This window comes from Bison bison, unplaced genomic scaffold, assembly GCF_000754665.1.
Source record: "Bison bison bison isolate TAMUID 2011002044 unplaced genomic scaffold, Bison_UMD1.0 scf7180017864329, whole genome shotgun sequence".
NCBI lineage: Eukaryota > Metazoa > Chordata > Mammalia > Artiodactyla > Bovidae > Bison > Bison bison.
Window position 1 is genome coordinate 5,155,928 of NW_011494901.1, and position 21,420 is coordinate 5,177,347.

Here is a 21,420-nt window from a genome sequence, read left to right on the forward strand (position 1 = left end):
TAGTGACGCGCAAACGTTCCGACTGCTGGGAGTGGCGCTTGCTCGAGCCGGGCGCTCACTGGCCCGGCAACCTTGTACTGACTTTGGGTGTGGGAAGCACCTCCTGCACCCTTCCCGCTATTCACAAAGAGGCAGGAGGGTGGTAGCCATTCGCTCTTGGAAATTCGGAGGCCTAGTAGCCGTCCACACAGGATCTGAGGACTGGATGACCCCAGCGGCAGTCTCAGCTGAGCCAACTTGCAGTGCAGCGGTTTTCCGGAACTCCTCTGCTGCCCGTGCTAAAAGCCACAAATACTTATTGAGCACCTACTTTGGGACTGATACAGTTCTAAGTACTGAGGAAATAGTAGTGAAAAACTGACAAAAATCCGTGCCCTCATGACATTGTGAAGAAAAATATACTGTATCAAATGGTGATGGTGCCATAGAGAAAAATGAAGCAAGGAAGAGGAAAGTGAAAAGTGAAAGTGTTATCGCTCGGTAGTGTCCGACTCTTTCGACCCCATGGATTGTAGACCGCCAGGCTCCTCTGTCCATGGAATTCTCCAGGCAAGAATACTGGAGTGGTTAGTCATTGCCTTCTCTGGGGGCTCTACCTATCCAGGGATCCAACTCATCTCCCGCATTGCAGGCGGATTCTTTACCATCAAAGCCACCAGGGAAGCGGAAAAGGGTTGCAGTTTAAAATAGGTGCTCAAGGAACTGCCGTCCATCAGCAGCTCCTTTTATTTATCCCCAGAAGAAAAGGTCTTATTGTTTAATGGTGGTGTTGTCTTTAGAGGAAATTAGCATTACTGATTCCCAGTGCCAGTTGGCTTCCATCGTTGCCTTCCTCCACATCTTTGACTTCAAGACTCTATATACAGACTCCACCCCTTTCCTTTTCATTTCCTTGTCTCCTCCCTCCTTTCCTTCCACAATCTCCACACTCCTCCTGTCTCCCTCTCTGTTCTGAATGGCTATTCTGTTCCAAGACGGGATACAAACTCACCGGACAGACAGCTGCCACCCAAGCCCCAAGCTTCTCATTTGTGTTTACCATCCAGCTGACTGGGAAGACTATGGAAAACCAGGAAAAGGACAGAGGGTTTGCCAATAGATTTAAATTAAAGCATATTTGTGGACAGGAGGCTGAATTATTCAAGCTCTTCCCAACTGTGAAGTTCACTCTCCTCTAAATATCTTTCAGTCTCAGATCTTAGCTCAAGTAGGAATGGTATTAAGGAAAAACAAAAATGCATAAATCCATGGTAATCTTTTGCCATTATTATGACTAACATAATATTTTGTGTACAAAGTGGTAGAAAAAAGAAACAATATAACCTAGCCAAACATTTCAATTTGTAAAACTAAGGAGCAACTTTAAATAATGGAACAATCTGTTTTTTGCCCATGGGTGGCTGGACACAATCCACAGAGTTAGGAAATTTGTAAATGGCTCAGCCAGTGGATCAAGCTGAAATTCAAACTGTACAAAGACTGGGAGAGGTGAATCTGCCTACGGCAATACCTTTAGATGGAACCTCAATCATTCAGACTCATTAAAAACCTCCAGAATTGCTTATGAGTATCTAATAATCTTTATCTTGATGTTAACTCTATACCATCTTTTAAAGCATTTGTTCATTACCTGTGAATGGTCTTAATGCCAAACCTAATGCAGTTATCTGCCTAAAATTAAAAAGAATTTACACTGTAGAGCTGTATTCAGCACACACCAAGTATGTGGAATGGGGTTGATACATGTACTTTTAAAACCCAGTTTACTTTTAAAAACTTGTTTAAAGTTTCACCATTTGGCTTTGAAAAATAGGGGTAACTGGCCATATTTATTATTGACTTTCTGACAAGGACTGTTCTAAGTCACACATTAACTACCTTCATAACAACCATGATTTAGGTACAAGTGTCTTTTGTACATATAAGCCAACTAGGCATAGGAAGGATAAGTAATTTGTCCAAGGTCACCTGGCAACTCAACGGACATAAGTTTGAGCAAACTCCGGGAGGTAGTGAAGGACAGGGAAGCCTGGCATGCTGCATGGGGTTGCAAAGAGTCAGACACAATTTAGCGACTGAACAACAACAAAGCAACAAGAATAGGACAACATATGCATGAACAGCAAGCGGTCCCGTGGCAGCAACTGGAATTTTGGGGAGACACCCTTCCACGTTTTGCAGTCACAAAAATCCTAGTTGTATGTCCATGTTCTTTTTCTAACTCCAAAGTGGGGTTATTTTCACATTTTCTAAAAACTACCCCAGTTACTTAGGTATTTTTGTTTATGAAAACTATTCACACTAGAAAGAGATGTCATATATGTCCTTCATCTAGAAAAAGATGTCATATATGTCCTTCATCTAGTTTATTAAAACCATGAGCTGCCAGCAGATTGAGTTTAGATTCCTCCAGCTCAGTCTTGGAAAACTTCCAGATGTACAAGCTGGATTTAGAAAAGGCAGAGGAACCAGAGATCAAATTGCCAACATCTGCTGGATCACAGAAAAAGCAAGGGAATTTCAGAAAAACATCTACACATCTGCTTCATTGACCAACCTAAAGCCTTTGTGTGGATCACAAGAAATTGTGGAAAATTCTTAAAGAGATGGGAATACCAGATCACCTTAACCTGTCTCCAAGGAAACCTATATGCAGGCCAAGAAGCAATAGTTAAAACTATTGGAACATGGAACAATGGATTGGATCGAAATTGGGAAAGGAGTACATCAAGGCTGTATATTTAACTTCTATGCAGAGTACATCAAGTGAAATGCCGGGCTGGATGAGACACAAACTGGAATTAAGATTGCCCAGAGAAACATCAACCACCTCAGATATGCAGATGATACCATTCTAAAGGCAGAAAGCAAAGAGAAACTAAAGAGCTGCTGATGAAGGTGAAAGAGGAGCATGAAAAGGCTGGCTTAAAACTCAATTCAAAAAACTAAAATCATGGAATCCAGTTCCATCACTTCATGGCAAACAGATGGAGAAAAAGTGCTAACAGTGACAGATTTTTTTTTCCCTTGGGCTCCAAAATCACTGTGGACAGTAACTTCAGCCACAAAATTAAGACGCTTACCCCTTGGAAGAAAAGCTATAACCAACAGAGACAGCATATTAAAAAGCAGAGACATCACCTCGCTGAAACAGATCTGTATAGTCAAAGCTATTATTTTGCTAGTAGTCACATATGGATGTGAGATTTAGACCATAAAGAAGGCTGAGAGCCAAAGAACTGATGCTTTTGAATTGTGGTTCTGGAAAAGATTCTTGAAATTCCCTTGGACAGCAAGGAGATCAAATCAGTCAATCCTCAAGGAAATCAAGCCTGAACATTCATTGGAAGGACTGATGCTGAAGCTGAAGCTCCAATACTTTGGCCACCTGATGCAAAGAACCAACTCATTGGAAAAGACCCTGATGCTGGCAAAGATTGAAGGCAAAAGGAGAAGGGGGCAATAGAGGATGAGATGGTTGGATGGCATCACTAACTCAATGCATGAGTTTGAGCAAATTCTGGGAGACAGTGAAGGACAGGAAAGCCTGGTATGCTGCAGTCCAAGAGCTCACAAAGAATCAGACACGATTAAGTGACTGAACAACAGATGGGAGATACTTCTATCCCAACTCTGAAGCAGGGAGATTGTCTGCTTCAACCTCAACTTAAGATCCCTGGAGTCATGGTTAAAGCAGTTTTCTGCCCTGACTCTTCTTTACACAGGCATACCCATTCAGGCATTCACAGATACTGCAGATCTTCTACATGAAGCACCTTACGCTAATGAAAAGTACAGATAACTATTGAACAATGAGGGAGCTGGGGGTGCTGATCCTCCAAGCAGTCAAAAATCCACATATAACCTTACGGTTGGCCCTCTGCATTCATGGATCATATAGTATGTGTTCAATGAAAAAAAAAAAAAAAAATCCACACATAAATAGACCCACGCAGTTCAAACCCAAGTTGTTCAAGGGTCCAGGGTCAAATGCACTCAAATTTATAACAGGATTAATAACAGCAGACAGAACAATCCAACCTTATCCAACCTGATCCAACCTGCTGATTTATTAACAAAGTCAACCTAGAATGGGAATATAGAAGGTAATATTCCAACAGATCATCCCAATCCTAGTTTAGTCACTTGCTAATCAGACAATGGACCAATTAACCTATCAAATCATTAGTTTATCTGTAAAATGAGAATGAGAAATGGTTATGTCAGGAGGCTATCATAAAGATTAAATTAGATTCCATATATGTGTATACTATGTTACTACAAATACTTATAGTTTTAAATTTATTTCAAAAAATACAAAGCACATATGACAAAATATTAACACTTGTTATTTCTGGGTGGTGGGTTTAAATGTTCATAGTTTTCTGTGTTTCTTTAAATTTTTCCAAATAAAAAGAAATTAAAATATTGATCTTATCTACTTGTAATCCAGAATCACACATGTAAGGGAATCACTTTATGTTGTGAATTCTCATCAGACAAATCATGTGCTTTTTCAACAAAATCTTTGGAACAGTGGTTTATAGCGGAAAGCATAATGCAAACATAACCACAGAAGATCAAAGATGGAAGAGATCTCTGAAATCTAAGCTAAACCTCCAACTTTCAGACTAGAAAACTGCCTGAGTAGTTTTTCAAAATTATATCCCACTGGTTAATGCCAATCCCCCAGGGGAATTCCCTGGCAGTCCTGTGGTTAGGAGGGCTTCCCTGATGGCTCAGTTGGTAAAGAATTCACCTGCAATGCAGGAGACCTGGGTTCAATTCCTGGATGGGGAAGATTCCCTGGACAAGGGCATGGCAACCCCCTTCAGTATTCTTGCCTGGGAAATCCCACGGACTGAGGAACCTGGCAGGCTACAGTCCATAGAGTCGAAAAGAGTTGGACACAACTTAACAACTAGACCACCACCACTACCACCAATGGTTAGGACTCTGCACTTCCACTGCAGGGGGCACAGGTTCTACTCCTGGTTGGGAAAGCCAACACTCCCCTCCATCCTGATCCTGACTCCTGGAGTGGTCAAGAGTGTAAGTACCACATTTGGAAAATGATTTTTTAAACTTTCAAAGTCCAATTTTATGGCAAAATTTTATAATGCAAACTCATGCTACTTGATTTTCTGCATTCAGCTGAATAGCTTTGTTTCATCACAACACTGGCAAACGTGCCTTCGTAAACTATGCTGACTTCCTAGAATAGAGTTTAAACTTTAACACACACAAAAAATCAATTACATTGCTCAAGAGAGTCCTCACTATTTGGCATGACTCCAAAAGGCATGAAAAACAAACTATTACCTTCTGTAGTCAGCATGTGCAATACACGGAAAATTAAGAATTTTTCCAACTTGAAGAACTAAGTCAGTGTTATAATGGAAACCTTATTTAAAAGTTTATCTTTGGAAAATGATTCAGACTAATATATTAAAAACAATATATTTTAATGAGAGTTCTAAACTGAGGGGATAATCACAGTCAATTTGGTTAGCTATATATCCAGTATTATCAGCTAATTTTACTTTACCAGGAAAATATTGAATTAAAAAAAAATGCTGAGAATTAAAGGGCACCATTTGAAATAATTTGGTGCTTTACGATACTGGATTCCATTTCCAGACAAGTCAGCCTTCTGTTAGCCAAAGGATTTAGGATACTACCAACCAGCACAGCACCCAAAATAATTTAAAACAACAACAAATACAACTTTCGAGTGTAGTTTTCCACAGCTTAATATTAACAGCACTAATGATGTCAAAAAGGTATATTATGGAAAGAAAACACCAGGTTTAATAATTATAAAATATGTACAAAACTTGAACATTCCCAGAAGTGAATTATAAATGTAATTAGATACTTTGATAAAAAGGAAACGCCTAGTTGGCTTTAAAAAAGTATGTAAACCATAAAAGATAAAAGGCATTTAAAAATACACAACAAAATTCTAACCAGAAGGTTTAAACTTTGATTTTTCAAAAGTAAACATGTATTTACAATCTTCAAATTTCATACATTTGTTACTTTTACATGATCTTTATTACCAGGATAACATGAAATAAAAAGCTCTTAAGCATTTATACACACACAAAAAATCAATAGGGCGGTTGGTAGAATTCAGTATTCATAGTAGCTAAAATAGGAAAAGGCCGGAGACTTTATCAATGGAGTCATAAAATAGACTTAACCAAAACTGCAAGCTAGCCAACAAGCAGTTTCACTTCAAACTTTATTGCAAGGGCCCAGTTTCCTTATCTGAAAATGAATGATTATTTATTTATAAGTAACAGTTACCTGAAGGGAGAATTCTGGGAGGATTAAACTACCCCCTACAAGACCGACCCAATGAGCACACTCTTAGGTATTAAGACCTGATTGCCCAGGATGTCAAAGTTCATAGCACAGTCCACTCCAGGACCTTCCTGAAAAGTTTAAAAACCTCAAATAACAGTTCTTAACACAAGAACCAATGTTTGAAGCATAAAATCCTTAGTTGGAGTGTTCAGCCCAGTTGATTATCAAAAGCTATTTATAAACTGCTTCAACACTGATGATATTAAAGCTACCAAAACTCTGTAATGATCAGAGAGATTTGGCCTCCTGGGTTAGAGCCCAAAGTCATTTTGACTCCTGATAACATTGCAGAGATGTCAGTCAGATACTTCTTAACCTCTCCAACAATGTGGCATCTGCCGTCTATGTTTTCCGTCGGTCGTAATCTCCAACCATCTTCTTAATGTGTGACAATTTGCTCTTCAACTGTTTACAGTAATTCCTCTTACTTTTGTAATCTGCTGACTAAAAAAAAGTGGGGGGAAAAGAATCGAGTAAGTTTAATAACATAAAAACGAGTTATGTATTAGCTGCTGGGACAGCAGAGGTGACCAGCAACAACAAAAAGGGAATATGAGTCATATAGAATTGCAAGGAGTGTTAAATGAAGCGACACGCACAAGGCACCTGGCAGCATCTCTAATCACGTGAGCAACTGATTCTCTCTGCTCAAGCATATCTCAAAGGATACACTCATTTCTAATGATTTGGAAAGCCATCAAGAAAATGTATTGGCCTTTTTGGCTAACACGTGATCTTGAAAAAAAAAATCAGTAAAGCAAGAAACTGGTTATACGGATTGACTTAGAATAAGGAAACTAGATAAATGGGGAATGAGAAGGAAATTTTACTATATACACCATTAAACTCTTGAATTAAAAAAAAAAATTATCTAGCTGCACAGGTCTTAGTTGTGGCACGTGCAAGTTTTAGTTGAGGCGAGTGAACTCTTAGCTGTGGCATGTGGGATCTAGTTCCCTGACCAGGGATTGAACGTGGGCTCCCTGTATTGTAAGCTCAGAAACTTGGCCACTGGACCACCAGGGAAATCCCTTTAGTCTTGAATTTAAATTCATGAAATTTCTAGGAATTCCTTAGTCGTCTAGAGGTTAGGACTCTGCACTTTTACTGCCGAGGACCCAGGTTCAATCCCTGGTTGGGGAAATAAGATCCCACAGACCGTGTAGTGTGATAAAAAGAAAAAGACTGATGATGCCAAGTGCTGACAAGAATATGGAGCAACAGGAATCTATAAACTGGTACAAACCAGGGACACTGCTGACAATCCCTACCCAAGGCTGGATCCCCACTGCTCCGTGACCCTCCGATTTCATCCCTATGTAAATACCTAGCAGATGGGTGCCATGTGCATAGATGCTTTAAAAATCACACACAAGCTACATACTCTATGATTCCATTCATGCAAAGTTCAAAACAGGCAATACTAATCCATGATGTTACAAATTAGGATGGTGGTTACCCAGGAAATGTGTTTCAAGGGGGTGCCAGTACAGAGGTGTGTGGCTGCTTTGTGTAAGTTTGCCAAGCTGTATACTTATGATCTGTGTATTTTTAACTTCCTTTTTTACTTGTTTGTTTTATTTTTTTAAGTTCCAACTTCTTATAGTTTTCATCTGGCAATTATAGGGCCTTTTGTCTACAATCGTTGTATGTGTGACAAGGTACCAGAGTATCTAAAGTTCTCTAAAGGTATCCAGAGTCATTCTAAAGGTTAAATGAAAGACGCATACTAGAAAAGGTCTTCCTAAAAGAATCAAGAATCTTACAATCTAGGATACTTACTCCCTTAACTTGTTTCAGTCTATTGTACTCGTCGGCCGCAGCCTATTAATAAGAAACAAAGGAATGTATTTAGTGGGGCATTTTCTCTTTCAGAAGTAACACTCCTGATGTTATACTTTGGAGCAAAAACTGTCAGCTTATGACAAGAATATAAGGAGTTAAAATAAAGAAGTCTTAAAGTTCTCAAAACCTTTATGGTCAGTGGGAGGGCCTGAAGGAATCCGGTTATGGGAAATTTATGACACTGAGATGCTTCTCACGTTGCAATCACACCAGCAGGTAACTCTCTGTTCTGTGACTCTGCACTCTCCCATGGTGCAGTCCACGCACCATGTGGACCCCATAAAGCACAGCTCTGATCCCATTACCAGGATAAAACTGGGGCAAGCACCCCATTAAATTCTCTACTGATCTAGTCTCCTATCATTCCAGTGTCCTGCATATTGTAATTCCTTCAAAAAAAATTAAGCACATTCATGCGTTCAGATTCCCATTGTGTTCCCCTTATGGCTGTACTCATGAGGGTCTCATGTACCCCCCTGCTGTCTGGAGAATCTGCCATAGTTACCTCTCAGTCAAGCCTCCCCTCAACTCTCCAGGCCTTCAGCAGACTTTATCCCTTCTCGGAGCACTTAGTTACAGTACTTTCTATACATACTGTAAAGATGACATTAGTACCACTGTTTAACTTGTTAGGTGTTGGTTTCTCTTGTTTTTTAACATGAGCTCTTTGAAGGTAGAAACATGATTGACCTTTCTAACCTCAGCACTTCCACATCAAGCACACAGTAACAGTGAATAAGCATTGAATGGACTGAGAAAGGTTTACAGGACCACAGAGAAGACAGAAAAGAAAGCAATAAACAAACTATATAAGAAGCAAATACTTCAAAACCAGCAAGCAGATCACTGCAGTTAAAAATGGCAAAAGGTATTTCATAAAAGGACTATGAAGCTCCAATAAGTACATGATGTGATTAAAAAAAAAAAAAAAAGGTTAAATACTGGTATCTAAGACACAAGGCAGTCATTTTTCAGGCATAAAATGTTAGTGAGATGTGGGTCACAGAAGCCCTCTAGAGCATTACTAGCGGGGAATACAGTTGATATAATCTTTCTGGAGGGCAGTTTTGCAACAAAAGTTTACAGGTACATAACCTCTCACTCAGCAATTTCACATACTGGAATTCGTCCCAGCAGATAAGCAAGTAAGTGCACAAGGCTGGAGAGCTTCACCAGTGTAGGTTCACTAGTAGGGGCAGGTTGGGGGAATGGGGAGGGAGACATACTTGAAAGTCTATTCATAGAGAATGACTATTAAGTAAATTATGGTACAATCACAAAACTGAAAATAATGAAGTTTTTTTTTAACATACAAAAATATTTTCTCAGCAAGTAGATCTTTATTATTGATAAAGATTCATTAAAAAAAATTAAGCACGTTAATGCTTTCAGATTTCCATTGTGTTTCATAAACTGTTGTTGATAATCATACACTGCTGCTGAATAAAACAGCAAAATATAAGCAATGTCAGAAAATATTTAAAAAGAGAAACCTTCACAACGATGGGAGTAGGTCAAAGAAACACAAGAGGCAACTGAAAGGGTTCCTAGTGGTCCTCGCTAAAGCAACTCAATCAACAAAACTACGCAGTGCTGGATTGTAAGCTGAAGTTCAGAACAGACATCCCTGCATCTACACTGATATAAATGATTAAATAAATGGAAGTGACAAATTTCCTGTGCAGACAAATTCCAAGTAACTTGTGTAGGTATACTGCCTTTAAAGAGCTGGAGCATAATTCCCTGATTTCTTAAGTGTGATCTATGCAGAGTGACTTCCTTCCAAAGAGCACAACACAGAGAGGGGACGTAAGAAGTAAAGAGTAACTTTACATGGACAAACACGACCCCAGACAGGTGATCAAGGGAAAAAAATAAAGACAAGCCACAAACTACTGTTGAGTTAAAAAAAAAAAAAAAAAGCAGGAAGGATACAAGTAAAGCTTACGATTCTTTATGAAAGATCACTTCTAGGTACACTTCTGCAGGGAGGGGACATTTTAACAACTAATATTTTGGTTGAAAAAATTTAAGGCAATCTATTTTTCTGTCTTCCATTCTGTATTATTTGAATTTTTTTTACAGAAAGAGTAAACTCTTTTCTGTTTATAAATAGAAAAATTAATGTAGCTATTTTCTTTTAAACAGGAAGGGATATATGTACAGATTATTTTTTTATAAATCTTAACTACATTAGTACACTGTTCCATTTCAAAAATACTTTAAGACTGGATTTCAATTATTATTCAATGAAATTACAGTTTGGTAATTACTAGCAAAATCTGTATCAATACTAGTATAAAGGATAATGTAGCTCCATAGACTAGAATAAAATTCTATGTAATATCTAATTATCAGGTTTGAATTTACCATGTACTCTTCACTTTCTTCTCTATAGTCATCCAGTTCTTTATCCAGACGAGAGAGTTCTTTATTGACCTCATCAAGTTCTGCTTGTAGGCTCTTATATTCCTGTAGGCCAGTGTCAAAACTTCTCTTGTAGAGTTGTCTTTGTTGATCTGAAGTGATAGGTGGATATTCCCTAAAAATTCAGAGAGAAAACGATTTTTTATATATCCTTAGCAGACTTAAGTTCCACAAAGATAATAAAGCTGGTGGCATGTGGAGAATGACATTCTCTTGGTTTTCTTTTTGTTGCTATTGCTTATGGATAGAGGAAGGTGGGATACAAAGAAGTTCTTTTAAGAATGATTATGCTTCTTACACTGATGCTCATCTGTTGTTTTTTTTTTAAAACTCTGCTTATTGGTTTTTAGAAATAAGTGTTGAAAATCATTTATGAAATTTCAGGGTGGTCTTAGGAACTCATTTGTTCTGAATACACAACATCACAGGAGAATGGACACTTACATTTAAAGTCTTAAAACTGGAATTATGAACACAAAGGATATTTTCATCCCTTCAGTGGCAGAGCAGCTCATTGACAGGTGCCTGTTTTCTGCTACCATCTGTAGTTTTCAGATGGTTTTGAGCATTTTTTTGGTGGGAAAATGGGAGGGCGGGTCTTGTTTTTCTTTAACAGAAATCGTTTTGATTGTAAAAGCAGACATGAAAAGGTACATGTATGAAAATGCATGCTCACTGTAAAAATAATCTGACAATGTGTTAAACTATGAAAAAAATCCTGAAATTCTTATCACTTGTATCTCTCAATATGCCAGCTATTCCTTACATATGATGGTGATGCTGTTAACCATCCATAATCCACTGAGGAAATACTCTGAGTTGTTCCACAGGGTTAGGGTTAGGGTTAGGTGCTTCATAGCAATATGGAATTTTAAACGTTCTATCGAAGACAGTCTAAGTATCTTCATTTTAAAGAGGGGAGAAATTAAATGATTTGCTCAGAAGGGAAATGAGTATTCAGAATTTCTGAAAGTTTGCATTTAAATCTTAAATGATACAAGATAGGCAAACATTTTATAGACAGGTGGCTAAATGAGACCAAAAATCTAGAGGGGCAAGGGGGGATGAAATATGAGAGCCACCAGTGAGTAAGGGATTTCTAGGTCTGTTTGCCCTATCCATCCCTCCTAACAGCTTGAGAAGCAATGTTTTGATTCACCACAATTCACACAGCAAATATTTCTGATTTGTGTCCCAGTCCTCAGAATATTTGGGCCAAAAGGCTATAGGTCATACCCAAGTACAGCTGGGGATCAATGCTGGACGATTACCAAACCACTGACACAAAAAGTAACTTAACCACAACACTAAAATGTTAACTCAATTGTTTACAAATCTGTTTGCAAAAGTCCTTTGGATTAAACTTTTAAAAGAATCTCTGGTCTCATCATGAAAGCTTAACTTAAAAGTAAACGTCAAAAGAAAGAGCCATAACACTAGTCTGGAATTTTCTAATTAATAAAACAAAGTTCTCCTATATGTGTATTTTACTTATTTGACAAACCTTTTTTGGGTGGCTACTGGTAAAAATATACAGCACTGGCCAAGTTTGTCATTTTGCGGGGGTGCATGGAAAGTGTTTTAAAGATAAACACACTCCCTCCACATCAATCTTTATTACAAAGGGTACTAAGGGGGAAAAAATGTAACAAAAACCAGCCTGGTTGGCAAAGAATGAGGTTACACCACCCACCCTAGGCAAGGAGGCAACACCCCCAAAACCATGGGACTTTGCAGGGCTTCCAGCGAGAGATGCTCCGGTACCTGATCCAGTCGTCCTCCAGCTCATCGCAGGACTCGCCTCCGGTCGTGTAGTCTGTTTCATAGTGGTCTTGCTCTGCCCGCCTTGACTTCCCTGCCCTGCCCTTCGCGGGAACCCTTTTTGAAAGCGTCTCCAAGTTACCACTGCTGCTGTAATGAGGCTGCCGGAAGTCCTCCACAGGTGAAGTCAATGGCAGCTCCTGAGCCACTTCCGGCACCCTAACAAAACAGGAATCATCTGTCCGTGAGCACTACCGCCCTTTGTCAGAGCACTGGGACCACAGAGGGCGGCGGCACCCGCGCGTGGGCCCGCGCTCAAGCAGCCACCTGCCCAGCGCCGAGCCCATCCCCAGCTCCCCGTGCTCAGCTTGGCACCAGCGCAGCTCCTCTAATACACACGAGCCCCTTTAAGGCTCTCATGTAAGGGGAGCCCGTTAGTCAACCTTCTATGTAAAATGGATATAAGACTTCACTTTAGGCAACTCCCACAGACCTGGAAGAGGTGTTGACCTGACCTGTGCCCAGGACATACTCCACAAAAGGCTATTAGGAAGATAACAATTGCCTTTCTTTTCTACAGGTTCTTCCAGTTCCATGGAATGCTGAGTGGGGAGAGGAATGCACATCTATATCTCCCTTTGGGGGCCAACTCCCAGAGATAAGCTCTCCGTAATACTAATTTTAGACTCCTTTATATCACTTCTCTTTTCAAGATACAATGATAAAATGAAACAAATTGAAAATTTAAACTAAAAAAACTAAAAGCAAAGAACCTAAAAAGCATTTTACACTGTAATAGATGAAAGGACTTATTAACACCTATTTTTTTAAACATTTTATTTTACACTGGAAAACAGCTGATTAACAATGTTGTGATAATATCCAGTGGACAGTAAAGGGGCTCAGCCAAGACCTCTTTAAATTGCACTGTTAAGCCTGAAGCCTTGAAGAATGATTGAAATGGAAGAGTTAACATTACACTTATTTTTCTAGCACCAATTATTTAATATTGCATCAGATTTTTAATCGCATAAACTGTTTCTGCCACAAGCATCAAAAAACAAAGACTAACATGGAATAAAAGACCAAGAGCTGTGGCAACTCTCAACTACTTCTGAGTAACAGAAATGCAAAGCTGCATTTTCCCCTGCAGCAGAGCTGGAGAAGGGCAAGAGTAGAAACAAGGCACCGGAGACTTCCCGACATCAGCCTTGCTATTCAAGTCAACTAGTTAAAGAAGAATTTTTTTTGTTGTTTTTGCTGTCAACTTACAGAAACTGTCATCTTGAGTTTTATCCACAAGGTGGACTGATTTCTAGGTGATCCAAAACTGCTTGGTTCTGTTGCCAAAGTCTTACGACTTTTAATCACACTAACTAATTTCTTGCAGATGCCTAAAGCTTTGGTGGGTGATGGGGAAGGGGGGGGCGGTAGTTGGAGGTGATCATGGTATTGAGTTTTTCTTTCTAAATTCTATCCAGGTTAACATGGCTTTAAGTGCTCTGTTAACACTACCTCTAAAGGAAGGAAAATGTGACTTTCTCTGTGAGTGAATGATTAACAAGTTCCTAGACACTCTGCCAGCTACTATGCTTCTAGCTTTGAGGTGGCAAACAAAACCTTTAGAATGCAGTGGGTTTGTCTGAGGGGTTGGAGGCTAGTGGGGGTGGGGGATGCTACAGGGCAAAGGAAATTGGAAAAAAAAAAACACCCAAAATTGCAAGGCAGGCCTCCTCTCATAATTTTATATTAGAAATTGATATTATAAATCTTCATCTTAGAAGTCTTCCATCTCCCCTCTTCCTATACCCTTTCAAACACTAAAGAGTAACTTGATAGAGCATAAAAGCTAAAAATGAAATGCTTGGCAAGAAAAGTAGTATATATAAATTAAGAGTTAGGGAATGGGTGCACTCTTGGTCATCTACAAACCTGCTTTTAGACCCAAGTCCAATTAGGTAAAAAATCTGCACAACCCAGAAACAAACACCTGTACACTTTCCTTAGTATCTGATTCAGTCCCCTAGGTGTGGAAATCTGCTCTTTTGTAGTTTTTGACTTCCTTCTTTTTTACACTTGTTTTATTCTCTCTCAAACACACACACATGCCTTTCCTGCTCTGTCTCACCCCGACAGTGTAGTTATCGTGCACTTTTTCCCACTCACGTTAGACTGCAACCTCCATGGGAACACGAACTCCGTATTTCCAGGAGTACCTGGCCCAGTAAATGGCAGAGGTTCAAGCTAATTACTAAATTGAAAAGACATTCACAAGAATCCTCTTTTCTGAGGACACCCAGTATCCAGGAGAGAGAGAAACAAAATGCTTGATCGCATCATTGCCATGACTGTAGGAATGATGTCCATAATATATACAGTATTTTTAAACCACCATGTATCATTGAGGGTCCTATCCAAGCCTTGTCAACCAGACAACTCCATCTTCCTGGACCCAAAAAGGGCCAATTAGAATGGCCCTTTCACTAGGATTTGACAGGTAAGTTTTGGGAAAGGAAATTTCACTCTGAATCCAGGAGTATCAGATCAGGGCAGCCTGAGGAATGTGCATGGCCAGCCTGCTACAAAAGAAGTTGTACTGAGAATAAAACTACTGAAGTAACAAGAACCCTGACATTTTTTGAGTCCCTGGATCATGCTATGCCGGAAGTTGGTACCATCTCTGGGCCTCATGTGAATCATCAAATTCCTACAACTTGCATAAATGTCCTAAGAGATTATCCTACCAGCCCAAATACAGCTACTAGACAATGATCTCATTTGGCACTCTGTCAGCCTGCCTTGAAAGCTCTGCATTGCATCAACACTCTACTTCTTTGACTTACAAAGGTTAATTCATCCTGGGTTCGATCCCCGGGTCAGGAAGATCCCCTGGGGGAAGGCACAGCAACTCCAGTATTATTGCCTGAAGAATCCCATGGACAGAGGAATCTGGGGGACTACAGTCCACGGGGTTGCAGAGAGTTGGAAGGACTGAATCGACTTAGCACACACATAACCTGTCCTGGGTGTGAACAGGATAGGAGGGAGTGTACCTGCTATCTCCCAAATCCACTTACAAAGGGTAGAGAAGCAACTATCTTCAGCTACATTCTGCTGTTTCCTAATCCAGGATTAATTCTAACTGTCTTAATATTCTAAGGTCAGGACATTATGGTGAGCAAGAAGAACCAGACACTAAAGTAATTACCATATGATTCCATTTTATAAGAATTCCCATATGGTGACAGGTATCAAAATAGTGGTGATGGGGAAAGGAGAGTATCCATGAAGAAAAGAATGTTTCAGAACATTTGAAATGCCTCTCTTGATGTGGTGGCAGTTACTTAAGTGTTCACATGAATCAAATCTCATCAAGCTTGTATCAAGATTAGTGTTCTTGACTGAATGTATGTTATGCTTTAGGGGGAAAATATCTTAGTATTGAGGTACCTCATTCTTAACCTGGACCTCAGACAATGTTCCCAATTCTAATTCCTTCTCTATCCACTATAATAGTGAGGAGAGGCGCCTGTGGGTTACTAAACACCTTCAGGAAACACCTGAGCAAAGGCAGGTTATGACTTAAATGTGAGTCCCCTATGTCGGCAGGAAAATGTACACTGAATCCTCTACAGCACTCAGTGCTCTGCCATCGACAACAGTCAACGAATTCTATTACCCCCCAGAGGCTGCAAGTTCATCACTATGACACACTGTTGCATTCATATCCCTTAGCACCACCCCCATCCTGCCCTTCTGCAGGGTTAAGGAAATTAAAAGACACTTACAAAAAAAAAAAAAAGACACTTACTCCTTGGAAGCAAAGTTATGACCAACCTAGACAGCATGTTTAAAAGCAGAGACATTACTTTGCCAACAAAGGTCTGTCTAGTCAAGGCTATGGTTTTTCCAGTGGTCACGTATGGATGTGAGAGTTGGACTGTGAAGAGGGCTGACTGCCAAAGAATCGATGCTTTTGAACTGTGGTGTTGGAGAAGACTCTTGAGAGTCCCTTGGACTGCAAGGAGATCCAACCAGTCCACTCTGAAGGAGATCAGTCCTGGGTGTTCACTGGAAGGACTGATGCTGAAGCTGAAACTCCAATACTTTGGTCACCTGATGCAAAGAGTTGACTCATTGGAAAAGACCCTGATGCTGGGAGGGATTGGGGGCAGGAGGAGAAGGGGATGACAGAGGATGAGATGGCTGGATGGCATCACCGATTCTATGGACATGAGTTTGCGTAAACTCCAGGAGTTGGTGGTAGACAGGGAGGCCTGGCATGCTGTGATTCATGGGGTCGCAAAGAGTCGGACATGACTGAGCGACTGAACTAACTAACTGAACAATAAGAATCATATTTGGATTTTCCAGATCTTCAAAAAAGTACTGGGGTGTATGCTGGAAGTACCAACTGGTACAACCCTTATGGAGTACAGTTTGACTACACCCATCAAAATCATATATGCAATTTCCTTTAATCTTGCAATTCTGCTTTTAATATTTTTCCTCCAGATATATCCACATACTTGCAAACTGATAAAGGTGCAATGTGCAAGTTTATTCTCTGCTGAGGTTTGTAATAACAAAACTTTAGGGAAAAGTGTGTATCAGTGTGGGATTAATAAAACAGATCTTAGTCTACCCATCCGATACAGTATTATGCAGACATAAAACAGATGAGCAAACTTTGTATACTGATACGCACAATCACTGAGATACACTGCTAACAGTGCATTTAGTAGGTTATTACTTTTTAAAAGGAAAAATAACCAATATATGTACTTGGCCAGCATGTTCATTTAAAATAACCTCTGGAAGGACACAAAAGAAACTGGTAACACTAGCTGTTCCTGGGGAGAGGAACTAGATAGCTGGGGACAAAGGGATCCCTTTTTGCTCCTCTTAAATTTTACATCATGAATGTGCTGATTTATTCAAGAAAAGGTAAGATATTTATTTAAAATTTATTTTACTTTTGGTTGTGCTGGGTCTTCATGGCTGCATGAGGGTTTTCTTTAGTTGCAGAGAGTGGGAGCTACTCTTCATTGGGGTGCACGGGCTTCTCTTTGCAGTGGCTTCTCTTGTTGCAGTTCCTGGGCTCATGGGACCCGGGCTTAGTTGCTCCGAGGTGTGTGGGATTGAACCTGTGTCCCCTGTATTAGCAGGCGGATTCTCAACCACTGGCCCACCAGGGAAGTCCCTAAGTAAGATATTTAAATTGCTCCAAATGAATCTGTGACAATATCTTCATTCTCATGAAAAAGGACAGCATGTGGGAATGTTGTGGAGCCCTGCAAGCCTTACAATTAACTGGGAGGCACAGCTGGTCACAAGAAGAATGAGAGATATTTACTGTATATGCATGGAAGTTGTGCAAGCCCTAGCTTCAAACTTTTACAAGGACTGCATCTCTACGGCGCACCTCTTCTCACAGCCTCACGTGATTTGGCTTTTGTCAAAATCCAAAGAGAAAAAGGAGAATAGAGAAAATGTTCTTCCTCACTCCTCATTCACAACTGAAATCAAAAGCAAGGTAGAATCTGAAGAACCAAACAAAGTATCTGGAGGGTAAGGCAAAAAGCCAGTCTACTTCCAAATTCCACTCCAGGGTAATAATAAAGCATTCTCAAACTGATCCCAGACTTAACTCAGCTGCCAGTGTCATCCCATAGGGTTCCAGGCACCCGAACTATTGTACACGCAGAGCAGATCTCAACAAACCTGGCCCACTAGAGGCGGCTGGAAATAAAACTTTGAACACTAGTGGATAAACCTTTAATGTAGAAGGACCCAATTAGCTAAAGGGAAGGTTTAATTTTTTGGTCTATGAAGGAACTTGGGGTTCTAGAATTATATACAGGAACACTAGTTTATCATCCTTAGGCAAAAACTACATTCAAGTCCTTAACAACATCCTCAATGTCTCTCTCTTATCATTAAAGTAAATTAGAATTCGGCTTCAGGGTAATCTAGAACCACAACAGGGAAACTATTTCAATAACCTGAATGGCACCCCCTCTAGGCCAGAAACTCACTGTGAGGCTTTCTTTGTTTTAACATGTAAAACAAAATCTAGAGGCTTTATCAGTTTAATGTCCTCCAGCAAGATGAAGGATCTAGCACAGCAAAGGGGCTTCCCTGGTGACACAGTCAGTAAAGAACCTGCCTGCAATGCAGGAAACCTGGATTCGATCCCTGAGTCAGGAGACTCTCCTGGAGAAGGAAATGGCAACCCACTCCAATATTCTTGCCTGGGGAATCCCATGGACAGAAGAGCCTGGTGGGCTACAGCCCCTAGGGTTGGAAGAGTCGGACACAAATTAGCAACTAAACCACCATCACCACAGCAGAGCACAGGAGTCTCAGAATTCTGGAATGCAAATGAAGTGTTCTAATTTAATGAAAATGTATGTGGATAATGTTGACCAATGAGTAATTTCCTCCTTCTATTAAAGAGATACAATAATTACAGGCAGGGAGAGAGACTGAGAACCACATTTAGCTCTGCTATCAATCCACAACACCCTTCCACCCTTATCTAAACTTCAAAATCAGAAATAACAAAGAATTTTCTGCACCTGTAAGGCAGAGACCAGTCTTCAGCCTTTGTGAAAACTGTTGGATGTTTCTTTTTTCTTCAAGCTGAATGGCACAAAATAGCAACCGATCTATAAATACATACAAATCTCATTTTTTCAGACTCATTCTAGCAAAAGAAGGAAGACATTACTTACGGGGTTGATTTATAGGAAGACTCTGGATACGGTCGCTTCTCGTTCACTTTACCATTGGAGGAGTAGGCCACTGGGCTGTCCACTCTCTCCACGTAGTCAGAGAGGGGAGGAGGCATGTCTTGTGTACCTGCAGAAACGTTTTTAACCTAAGGAAACAGTTCCAAGAGACTCAGTTATTACTTAGCCTGCAACTTAAAGGGGGAAAGAAATGGAAGAAAAATATCATATATAAAATTATCTAATGTTTACTCGGCTCATTAAATACTATTAATGTATCTGATGACCTTGTTATTATATAGTGTTAATAGTCAAATCAGCACAGAAATGGTGTTATTGTTAGTTTAACAAATCCAGAATCAATTACAAAGAAGAAAAAAAAAATCCTAATTATCTGATTCTCATCCTGATATGATTAGGCGGAATAATTATCCACCCCATCTTAGGAAGACTAATCTCATTTTATCTGGCTCTAGAGTTATAGTGAGAATTTTCATTTCTAGCAAGTTCTAAGTAATGCTGATGCTGCTGTCTGAGCACCACTCTTGGAAAACCACTAATCCAGGGCACAGAATATTGGTTCTTCTTAATCCGTTCACCCTGAATATGACATTTTAAAACCACATTAAGAAGCCCAGGAGCTTCCCTGGTGGCTCAGTTCCTGCCAATGCAGGAGACCGGGTTTGATCCCTGATCTGAGAAGATCCCACATGCTCCAGAGCAACAAAGCCCGGGTGTGCCACACTTTCGAGCCCATGCTTCACAATGAGAGGGAGCTAGAGAGCAGCCACAACACTGAGAACTAGGACCAGACAGTAGCCCGCTCTCCTAACTAGAGAAAAGCTTGTAAAGCAACACAGACCTCGCACAAACAAAAACACATTCAAATTTTAAAAAAGAAGCCCAAACTGATTCCTGATTTAGTCATAAAAGATCTGTGTATTCTCCCTCTACGTTTTCAATGGCTCTACCACTAATAGCCTATATGGTATAGTCAGAGCATCACTGCCTTCTCTACCTTCCCTCCTATTCCATGCTGACGCGTGAGTGAATCTGTCCTAAGAACTAATACACATTGGAGATCATGCCTTGTTAACATGAAAGGTTTCCCAGAGAACCTTTGGGAGAAAATCTATACATAATAATCACAGCCAATTAGAGTTTTAACATTGTCTATTAGATTTCATGCAGTAGATCTAAGACTTTAAATTTCACCGAAAAATCTTCACATATAAATTACTCTGCTATAAAAAATAACTGCTAAGCCCAGACAAGTCAGAGTTGTTTCAAAGTTAAGGGAATAAAACTAAGGTGGGAGGGGGGGATAACTCAAAAAATTATTTCCATGAAAAAGGTCAATTTTTCAAAAATAGGGCTGGTGGGACTCTTTTAGCTTGGTGATGAGAACAGCAGCATCCAATTATAATACCTCAGTTCACTCTAGATCTGCTGAGTACAAGTTCTAGAAAGCCTCAATCACTTCATCTGCAAGACATGGGGAAGCTACTTGCTTCATAAAGTTGTTGTGACAATTAAATAAGATGACAAGGCATCACAGCAGGGGCCTTTGTGACCACAATAAAAACTCAGGAGATGCTAGTTCCTGGAATCAAAGCTGTTGGAACTGAACAAAGAAGTTTTACAAGTATTTGAAGGGAACAACAGACTTTTACTGGGCTGTTTTGCTACGTAAGTCTTTGCAACGAGATCCAGCATCAACACAGTGCAGTTCCCTGCCACCCGCACACTTTACATCTTGCTGTCCACAAAGCAGAGCATTAAAACCTGACCTGCTTCTTTCCTATCTCTGCTCTATCACCCATCTCAAGATATTTATTTATCCACCCCTTGAAGTACATAGAGGTATTTATTCTTGATTGTTTAGTATTCCCATGAGTCAGAAAGGAATGGAATCATTTCCTTCTCAAAGTGGAGTTTGGCAGCAACTGGGAAACCAGTGGGTGGATTACCAGGGAGTGTGCTCAGATCCCACCACGGGGGGTCGGGTGGGAACCATTCCTGGCGCCCACTGAATTCTTGAGGACTCGACAGCATCACCAAGCTTCACAGGCAGAGACCCGGCCAACCCAAAGGTATATTAGGTTTAAAAAGACCTCCTTTTCTCAAAAAACCATTTAACTCTTCTCCAGGTTTCTTTCCTCTCTACAAATTTAGCAGAGGGTGCAGAGCTCATGGATTTCCTACTGATCGTGGCAAACCGGAAACCAAAACCTCCCCAAAGAGGTGTCTGAGTGTCTCTGCAGAGACTTCTCACTGCCCA

The 21,420-nt window shown here is 40.1% G+C and overlaps 1 protein-coding gene across 5 annotated transcripts in view; it reads right to left on the reverse strand.

The window, feature by feature from the left end:
• Window positions 1–5,770: 5,770 nt before the first annotated feature.
• Window positions 5,771–21,420, reverse strand: part of OCLN (occludin) — a 46,689-nt gene continuing 31,039 nt past the window's right edge. For all 5 annotated transcript variants that reach the window (XM_010853579.1, XM_010853581.1, XM_010853580.1 and 2 more), the window contains exons 5-9: window positions 19,143–19,288; window positions 12,409–12,624; window positions 10,588–10,759; window positions 8,155–8,196; window positions 5,771–6,816 (exon numbers count right to left, since the gene is read on the reverse strand). In XM_010853579.1, coding sequence (XP_010851881.1) covers window positions 6,715–6,816; window positions 8,155–8,196; window positions 10,588–10,759; window positions 12,409–12,624; window positions 19,143–19,288 — 678 coding nt within the window. In that variant the 3' untranslated portion in view covers window positions 5,771–6,714. The remainder of the gene's footprint in view (window positions 6,817–8,154; window positions 8,197–10,587; window positions 10,760–12,408; window positions 12,625–19,142; window positions 19,289–21,420) is intronic.